At 44.1% G+C, this 9752-nt stretch overlaps 1 protein-coding gene across 3 annotated transcripts in view; it reads right to left on the bottom strand.

The window, feature by feature from the left end:
* Nucleotides 1-4872, bottom strand: part of Lamp2 (lysosomal associated membrane protein 2) — a 55974-nt gene extending 51102 nt beyond the window's left edge. For all 3 annotated transcript variants that reach the window (XM_005358437.3, XM_005358438.3, XM_005358439.3), the window contains exon 1: nucleotides 4684-4872. In XM_005358437.3, coding sequence (XP_005358494.2) covers nucleotides 4684-4747 — 64 coding nt within the window. In that variant the 5' untranslated portion in view covers nucleotides 4748-4872. The remainder of the gene's footprint in view (nucleotides 1-4683) is intronic.
* Nucleotides 4873-9752: the final 4880 nt, after the last annotated feature.

Below are 9752 nucleotides of genomic sequence, written 5' to 3'. Positions count from 1 at the left end.
CAGAGCTAGTTCCAGGACAGGCTCCAAAGCCACAGAGAAACCCTGTCTCGAAAAACCAAAAAAAAATAAAATAAAATAAAATAAACCCACAGAGCATCCCTACCGCCCAACTATCTAACCTAGTCATTTTCATTCTTCATTAATTATCTGCTTCCTGTTTGTTATGGCCCTTGTCACTATCTGAAAATGGTATTGTTTACCTGTTGGGCCATCTTCCCCCTCTACAATGGAGATCCTATGACAGCAGACCCTCCACTGTCTTGTCCATTGCTGTCTCCCTTTCATCTGCTTGTAGTGGTTAGAATGTAATAGGCAGTTAATAAACATCTGGGGGAGAGAGCGACCCAACCTGGACTACACTCAGGATGCTCAGCAAAGCTTTTTTAGCCCTAAGAGGGGCCTTGAAGCTTTTTTAAAAAGTCTCATTCAATCCCTTAAAAACAGAAGTTAAGCCAGGCATAGTTACACATGCCTTTAATCCCAGAACTCAGGAGGCAGAGGCAGGTGCATCTCTGTGAGTTCAAGGCTAGCCTGGTCTAGAGTGAGTTCCAAGACAGTCAGGGATACACAGAGAAACCCTGTCTCGAAAAACAAAAAACCAAAGTTAAGCTAGTTATAAAAATCGATGACCACAGAATTCTGTCACTAAGGAAATACAATTAAGCAATGATATTAGGAAAGGAATTTCACCTGTTGCCCTTTTCATGTTTCTAACTCAGACTTTTTTCCCAGCATGGTTTTTCATTGGTTATAAGTCATTCAAATGAAAGACAGTGAAAAATTTTTTGTGAGCAGTGGGTGGTGTATGCCTTTAATCCCAGAACTCAAAAATCCAAATAAATGAATAAATTTCTGTAAGAAACACCAATCTAAAGTCTAAAAATGTTTTCTCTACTTATTTAAAACAAGGATTTTGATATGCCTTTTTCACAATGCTGGAGAGTCAACCTAGGGCCTCTTACATTCTGTGAAAATGTTCTACAACCAAGGTATAGGTGCAACCTTGTAGGGTTTTTTTTCCTTTTAGTTTTTCAAAACATAATTTCTCTGTGTAACAGTTTTGGCTGTTCTGGAGCTCTCTCTGTAGATTAGGCTGGCCTTGAACTCACAGAGATCTGCCTGTGCCTCCCAAGTGCTGGGGTTAAAGGCGTGTGCCACTACTGCCTGGCTAAAGTAGATATTTTTAAGAGGCTACTAATAGAGCTGGGACAGTTAGGAAGTTGCAAATGAAACACCAGTGCACTACTGGTAATGAGAGCACACATTCAGGATTGGCACTCAGGTAAGTACCAGGCACACAGTAAGTGCCTATTGAGTTTTCAAACCCCTATTTTTGGCTGTCCATTATGACATGGAAATATAAAAACACAAAATCCAGAAAAGAAAAAAAAAACTGAAGGCTTGATAAATTCTTGGAAGCAAAAGGCACACAGAATCTTGAACCTCACATCAAAATCAAGAGATGTCAGAAAGAACAGCAGTGCAGACTTTGACAGGGTTTCTCTGTGTAACATTCCTGGCTGGCCTGGAACTCGCTCTGTAGAACAAGCTGGCCTCAAACTCACAGAGATCCACCTGCCTCTGCCTCCCGAGTGCTGGGGTTAAAGGTATGTGCCATCACTGCCTGGCTTCAGCTAGACTTAAAAACTGGATCCTGGGTTGGAGAGGTGGTTCAGTGGTCACTCTTCCAGAGAACCCAGTTTTGGTTCCCAGTGCAGCTTACAGCCGTCTATGAAAACTCCAGTTTCAGGGGATGTAAATGCTCATCTTCAAATTACCACAGGTGCTAGGTACACCTGTAGTATACAGACATGCAGGCAGACAAAACATTACATAAAATTAAAAAAAAAAGATAACTCAAGAAAATGTTTACCCGGCGGTGGTGGCGCACGCCTTTAATCCCAGCACTCGGGAGGCAGAGGCAGGCGGATCTCTGTGAGTTCGAGACCAGCCTGGTCTACAAGAGCTAGTTCCAGGACAGCCTACAAAACCACAGAGAAACCCTGTCTCGAAAAACCAAAAAAAAAAAAAAAAGAAAATATTTACCCTTGAATCCTATGTTGTTACACACTGCTCCTGTACATCCCTTTCTGAATGAACTTGGGAAGGGAGGGAGTCAGCTTTGAAAACTACGCAAAAAGATGAACTGAGTAACTCCAGATTCACTAGGTGTGAGCATTTCTTCTATGTACTGTTTGTTTCACCTGTTAACTTTCAGCGGTGAGCAAGGACTGCTTTTGTAAACACAAACCGAAAGATTTCATTAAAAAAAAATTAATGGCACAAAAGCAAACATGTAGGTCAACTATGTTTCTTTCTCTGAACAATAACAGCACTGTGTTGGTGCAGATTCAATTGGCAGGGAATTACTGGTTGATAGCTGCTTTTGTCAGACTTGTTCTTGTCGCTGATAAGGTGTTTTCCACACTGTAAACAAGCCTCTTGTGGGGTCGGCCAGCCTGCAGCAAGTGCTCCCCATGTAAGGGTTCGAATGAAGTATCACTGCCCAATTTCAGAAGTATACAAGGAGTTGCTTACACAATGTGGTCAGCTAGGCCAGATCAAGGACCTGCAAACGTTTTAGAGTCAGAATGTCCCATCTCTGGAAGACCTCCCAGAGATTTGGTTTAGGTAAATTATATTTTGCTGGCACTTCTGTATTAGAAATGGAAGTTAATGACACTGGAGTCATGGTGGGGGGTGATATCATCACGTATTATGTAGCTTCTGGAAAATTCTACTGTATATAAGCAAAAGGCTGAGGGTGAAAAGGAGAAAAGCTCAGTACTGCTGGAGAAAGTTGTGATTGCAGAGGCTCCCTCGCAAGGTCCTTCAGGGTTACTGGATAAACTCCTCTGGTGCCATGCTCTGAAGCTGGGCTCCTCACAGTTGCCACTGCTAATGTATTAAAGGAGATAACTTTTCTTTTCTTTTGGTGTTGCTCTGCGTAACATCTCTAGCTGTGCTGGAACTCACTCTGTAAACCAGGCTAGACTCAGAAATCAGCCTGCCTCTATGTCCCAAGTGCTGGGATTAAAGGAGGTGCCACCACGCCAGGCTGGAGATAACTCTGAGAGAGAGGCACTGTCCCGTTCTTGCAGGCAGGTTAGTAGGATCCCTGGCCTCTGTTAACTAGACACCGCCCTGTGGGACATGCAAAACTGCCTCTAGGGTATAAATATATATACAAATACATATATGCATGAAATTAGAATAAATTTAAAAAGGGGTCATGAAGGAGAGCAGGGAGAGGTATATGGGAGAATTTAGAAGGGATAAGGGAAGAGAAAAATGTAATCTCAATACAATCTCAGAAATAAAAAAACTTAAAAGCTATTATGGAAAAATTTTAAATGCCTCTACAAGATATTGCCAAATGCCCACTGGGTGAGAACAGACTGTTCCAGCGGATTCTATTCCACCAAAATGTGAATTACACATGTACCTATTTCTATTCCATTCCAATCTGGGTCTTTACCTTCTATCCCTTTATTAAAGGACAAACAGCCAGAGCCACTGAGTAGCAACAAGCAGAGTAAATCAGGTCAGGAGGACACACTGTGATCAAAGTTCAAGTTTAGGCTATTATGTTAGTCTACTGGGGCAGATCACAAGCAACCTTAACCCATTTCCTCTTACCACTGATCCTTAGGCTATTACCTACCACTTTTAAACCACAAATAAGCCAACTGCAATGGGAAAGGAGAAAAAAAAACCAAGAGGCTCTAAAAAAAAAAAAAGGAGGTAGGATACAAAGGCCAGATACACAAACTACCATCTTGGAAGCTCCCCCGGCTTTAGCATCTAGGAGGGATTTCTCTGTCGGAGTCTGGCCGGGAGGAAGCAGCAAAAAGTTACAGGGGAAAGAAAAAAACCCACAAGATCCTCAACACCTACAAGTGGGATATTCACTCCCCCCGCCCCACCCCGCAAAGTTCTCCCTCATCCTGTTTGTCTCCGGAGGTTAGGTATAAATTTTCTTTGCAGTAAGTTACTCCAGCTACTTTAGATCCCTCTGCTCTAAAAACTCCAAGACCATCCTTAAACCCCCACATCGTTCCCCATCCTGTCACCTTCTCTCCTAGCCTCGGATCTCACCTAGAAAGTCCCCAACGCTGTCTCCGTCCCCTAGGCCCTACTGTCCTATATCTGAACCCTGTACTCTGACTCCCAACAATTTCCCAGGGGTACAACGTCTTCCGTCGGTTCCAAATTTCCTTTCTCAGGCTATAGTTTTTCCACCATCTTCAAAACTCTTCCCTGAGACAAATAACCCAGACTCCCCGGTGTCTGCTCCCCAGCTCCCCCAGACTCTTTTCCAAGTTGTTCCGTCCATGCCTGGTGTCTGGAACTCTTCATTCCTCTGGCCTAATCCGATGCCGTCCTCCTCCACAACCCCTTACTTGCACGGTTGTTACTCTCAAGGGCCTTCCTAGCCGGCCATCCCTTAGCCAGGCCTTCTCTAGGTCACTGCTCAAGGCACCCCCACCCCGCTCCCCTCCGCCCCCCCCCTCCGCCCCGCGCCTCGGGCCTCGGGCCGCCGGCCGCCGCCGCCCAGTGTCAGCTGCTCCGTCTCTCAACGCCTCCCCGCAGACCAGTCTGTCAGGTTGTGGCCTCTGAACCCCCCCCCCCCTTCCCCCGGGCCCAGCTGAAGACACTAAAGGAGAGGGCCCGAAAACTCACCCAGGAGCAGACAGAACAGGATGAGCCCCGAGCCCGAAACCGGAGAGAGGCGGAAGGGCATCATGATCCCGCGGGGCAGGCGACGACCTGACAGGCGATGGCAACGAACACCCTCGCAGACCCGGGAAAAACGAGAGCGCAGGTAACCACCGACCACAGCACCGCGAAAGCCAAGAATCGCCGCTGGGGTTCCAGTCATAAGACCAGGGGCGGAGCTCTTTCTTCCTTTCAGCCAATCACCATGCAGGAAAGCAGTGCGAGGGGCGGTGATGTCCGGGAGGGAGAACGGGGTGGCCACGCCCTGACTTTTTGGTTCACAGTCTTATTGCAGTAGGAAGAGATAGGCGCGGAGGGCTTTTTTTTTTTTTTTTTTTTAAAAAAAAAGGCTAGCAAGAGAGGAGGAACTTTTAAGTTTTGTAGATAGTGGGTTATTTCTGTTCCCTGTCCTTGAGAACAAACGGAATCATTTTTCTGGCATCAAAACAGCCGCTGGGTATCTCAAGGTAAATATATGTAAAAATATAACATGGTTATTTATATATGCAGTTTATGCTATTGGTGGACGGGGAAGCTAGGGGTTAGTGTGGAGTCACTGACCACCCGATCAGACCCTGCTCTTGAAGTTCACAAAGTTACGACTCTCTTTCCCAGATGGGGAAATTGAAGCCAGAAAGAGGAAGGGTATTTTTAAATCAAGGAAGAAAAAAGTGAGAGAAATAAAACAAGACTAAAAGGAAATAAAGAACATCCCATATTACTACCCAGAGGTGCTGTTTACAAACATCATAAGCTTCCAGATATTTTTCTATGCATATATAACAAATGTTGTCTAATGACTAAACCATATTCTGTACACTTGCCAAATGAACAGTAAACAGACACAACTTAAGCCAACATAAGAAAACATTCAAAATAAAATTCTAAAGTCGGAATAAAACATTGACCCTCCAGTGTTTGGTTTCCAAAATGCACTATACGCTACACACACACACACACACACACACACACACACACACACACACACGTCTTGGATTTAGAAGGTTGTTTGTTGTTGTTTCTTATCTGATGCCTCACACTGAAATAAATGGCCTATGTCTGTCCCACACACTTACTGTTATTTTTTTTTTTTTGACGATACTAGAGGTTGAACCCAGGGCCTGATCACACATGCTCACCAAGAACTGACTCCTTTTTGAAATTTGTTTTGAGAGGATCTCACTAAGTTGCCTAGCTTAGCCTTAAACTCACAGCATAGCTGTAGCTCAGGCAGAATTTGAACACATGATTCCCCTGCCTCAACATGACAAAAAGCTGGGACTGCAGGCTTTTGCCTCCAGTCCTGTCTTACTAGTTTCTTAAACAAACACCTAGAGAGTTTCTGTCGCTATTGTCCATGGACCACACTTTGAGAAACACTAAAATATAACTTCAAAAACTTACAGTCCAGAAGATCTTAAATCTGAGGGTTCTGTCTATAAGTTAGTTTGAGCAAAAGCTGAGGGGGCAGCTAAGTGAATTCCCACAAATTCCTGAGACACTGATGAGGATTTTTCTGTGGAACTTTATAGATCTTTTTGTTTGAGACAGAGTTTCTCTGTAGCTTTGGAACCCGTCCTGGCACTTTCCCTGTAGACCAGGCTGACTTCAAAACTCACAGAGATCCTCCTGCCTCTGCCTCCTGAGTGCTGGGATTAAAGCCTTAGTTAATTTTCTTTTTTTTTTTTTCTTAGTTAATTTTCTAATGGGACTGGCGACTACCCATCCTAGCTCTCACTCCAGCACAGATATTAATAGCCATAGATCTGCATTCACTATTATTCCCTTTTTTTTTTTTTGGTTTTTCGAGACAGGGTTTCTATTATTCCCTTTAATGAAATTAGTTCCTGAAAGTCAGAACACTAGCTGACAAGTGCTCTCTGTCATGGGCAAGTGACTTGCTGAACATGGGACTAACATGCATGATCGCATTAGTCTTAGCTTTAGCAAAATGTCGTTTGACTGTTCTCCCTCCCCTAAGATCTGGGTAGAGCTGTGTCCTGGATCTGTAGAGAACACATGGCTGAATCAAGCCCTCAGAGGTTGTCCCATCAATCCTTATTCGTGAACTCTGTCCGTTTCCTCAACTCTCCTTTTTTTTTTTTTTTGGTTTTTTTTTTGTTTTTTGAGACAGGATCTCACTAATGTGGCCTGGCTGGCCTGGAACTCACAGAGATCCTCCTGCCTCTGCCTCCAGTGCTGGAATTAAAGGTTTGCACAACTAACCTGGCTGGAAGATCACTGACAAACCCTTTCACCAGTATCAGGACAATGAATGATGGAATAAAAACCTTGGAAAGACAAAGTGTGTCAAATGTGTAATGGTCTGTCCTGTCTATTTAAGAGATAAGCTACGCCCACTCCCTCCCCCTCCCCCACTCCGCTGAGGCAGGCAAACCTTCCTTCCTGCTTGTAGCCTGAATCTCTTCCTTTTCTATCTTGAAGAAGTAGCTTCTATCTATCCCTTCTCTCTCTCTCTGTCTTTCTCTCTCCTCTCTCTCTCCTCTCTCTCTCCTCTCTGTCTCTCCTCTCTCTCTATCTCTGCTCTTCTCCTTCTCCCCTTCCCTGCCATACTTCCATAACCCACTAAATAAATATCCAACCTCATTCTGCATGGCATGCCTTCAGAGACCTGCAGCATGGTCTCATGCACCATCCCTGCCGGGGACCTGCTGCCTGCTGCCACTTTGGAACCTGCAGCGTTTCTGCTGGTGCAGCCACTTGGGGATCTGTAGCATTTTATGTTTGCCTTTACAATATGTACATATGAAAAGATCACACTGTTGGGGCAGTGGTGGCACACGCCTTTTATCCCAGCACTCAGGGGGCAGAGGCAGGAGGATCTCTGTGAGTTCGAGGCCAGCCTGGTCTGTGTACTGAACAGTAATACTTTGTCTCAAAAAGAAATAAACCACACTAGATTTGGTAAAGGATGAAATCCAGACCTTAGACAAAGGGACTGAATTTACAGGTACAGAGATTAAGAATTAAGAAGCAGGGGCTGGAGAGATGGCTCAGTGGCTAAGAGCACTATTATTCCAGAGGACCTGATTTCAATTCCCAGCACTCACAGAGAAGCTCACACCTGTCTGTAATTCCAGTTCCAGGAAATATGAAACGCTCGTACAGATATACATGCAGGCAAAACAGCAATGAACATAAAATAAATTATGTATTAAAAGGAAGAATTAAAGCCAGGTGGCAGTGGCACATGCCTTTAATCCCAGCACTCGGGAGGCAGAGGCAGGCGGATCTCTGTGAGTTTGAAGCCAGCCTGGGCTACAAGAGCTAGTTCCAGGACAGGCTCCAAAGCCACACAGAGAAACCCTGTCTTGAAAAAAAAAGGGAATTAAAAAACAAACAAAAAAATTAAAGAAATCAACAAGCACTATTGCGATCATCTACTCGTTACCATGTGATCTCTATTATTACCATGTACTAATTGTTCAAAATAATGGCCTTTGTTATGATGACATTTTCATATCTGTATATACAGTGCTTTGCTCATGCTCACCCTCTCTTGCTGGTCCCCTTTATCTTCCCAGATATTCCTCCTCTACTTTCTTTCTTTCTCTTTTTTCTTTTTAGCTATAAAGTCTTCATGTGGTATTTGAATTTTGGTTTGTTTTTTTTTATTGGTTTTTCAAGACAGGGTTTCTCTGTAGTTCTAGAGCCTGTCCTAAAAGTAGCTCTTGTAGACAGGCTGGCCTTGAACTCACAGAGATCCACCCGTCTCTGTCCCGTTGAGTGCTGGGTTTGGTATTTGGTTTTTTGAATGCGGCTTTTTTCACTTTTATCTGTTTTCCTGAAAATAGCACATCCCTGTTTTTATTTTATTTTTATTTATTTATTTATTTATTTTGGTTTTTCGAGACAGGGTTTCTCTGTGGTTTTGGAGCCTGTCCTGGAACTAGCTCTTGTAGACCAGGCTGGTCTCGAACTCACAGAGATCCGCCTGCCTCTGCCTCCCGAGTGCTGGGATTAAAGGCGTGCGCCACCACTGCCCGGCCCTGTTTTTATTTTTATAATGATCACATTTATTTATTTATTGGGTTTTTTTATTTGCTTGTCTTTTGTTTTTTGAGACAGGGTTTCTCTGTGTAAGAGCCCTGGCTGTCCTGGAACTAGCTCTATAGACCAGGCTGGTCTCGAACTCACAGAGATCCTCCTGCCTCTGCCTCCCAAGTGCTGGGATTAAAGATGTGTACCACCACTGCCTGGCATGTTAACTATTTTTATTAGATTTTCCTTTTTTTCTTTGTTCCTGTGTAATGTATGCCTTTGTATGCGCTTGTGTGTGCATATCTCACATGTTGCATGTGTGTGGGGAGGCCAGATGTAAACGTTGGCTGTTTTGCTCTATTGCTCTTCTATCTTATTATTTTTGAGACAGAGGCTTCCATTCAACATGGAGCTTATTTTAGCTAGATTGGCTAACCAGTGGGACCCTGGAATCTACCTGTCTCGGAGCCCCCATCCCCAGTTTTGCGGTTGCAGATGTACCATGCCCAGCTTTTCCATACACATAGAAACCCTGTTTTTTTTTTGTCTGGTTTTTTGAGACATGGTGTCTCTGTAGGTTTAGAGCCTGTCCTGGAACTAGGTCTTGCAGACCGAGCTGGCCTCGAATTCACAGAGATCTGCCTGCCTCTGCCTCCCAACTGCTGGGATTAAAGGCGTGCGCCACCACCACCCGGCAAAAGCCTGTCTTAAAAAGAACCAAACAAGAGTAGGACAGAAAAGACTTTTTGTTTTGTTTTGAGACAGGGTTTCTCTGTGAAACAGTCCCAGCTGTCCTGTAACAATATTTGTAGACCAGGCTGGCAATGAACTCACAGAACTCCGCTTGCCCCTGCCTTCCTATTGCTGGTATTAAAGATGTGCTCCACCACCGCCCAGGCCAAGAAAAGACTTTTATTAACTTCAACAAATTTGTAGAAAAAAAAATTGGTTGGTTTATAGTGATGTTTCTTAAATTAATTAATGAAAATAATTTAAGAAACTTGGGCTGCGAGTAGCTCTTTGGTAGAACT

Source organism: Microtus ochrogaster, chromosome X (assembly GCF_000317375.1).
Source record: "Microtus ochrogaster isolate Prairie Vole_2 chromosome X, MicOch1.0, whole genome shotgun sequence".
Classification (NCBI taxonomy): domain Eukaryota; kingdom Metazoa; phylum Chordata; class Mammalia; order Rodentia; family Cricetidae; genus Microtus; species Microtus ochrogaster.
The sequence above is the reverse complement of the archived record's forward strand: the minus strand, read 5'-3'. Positions and strand labels throughout refer to the sequence as shown.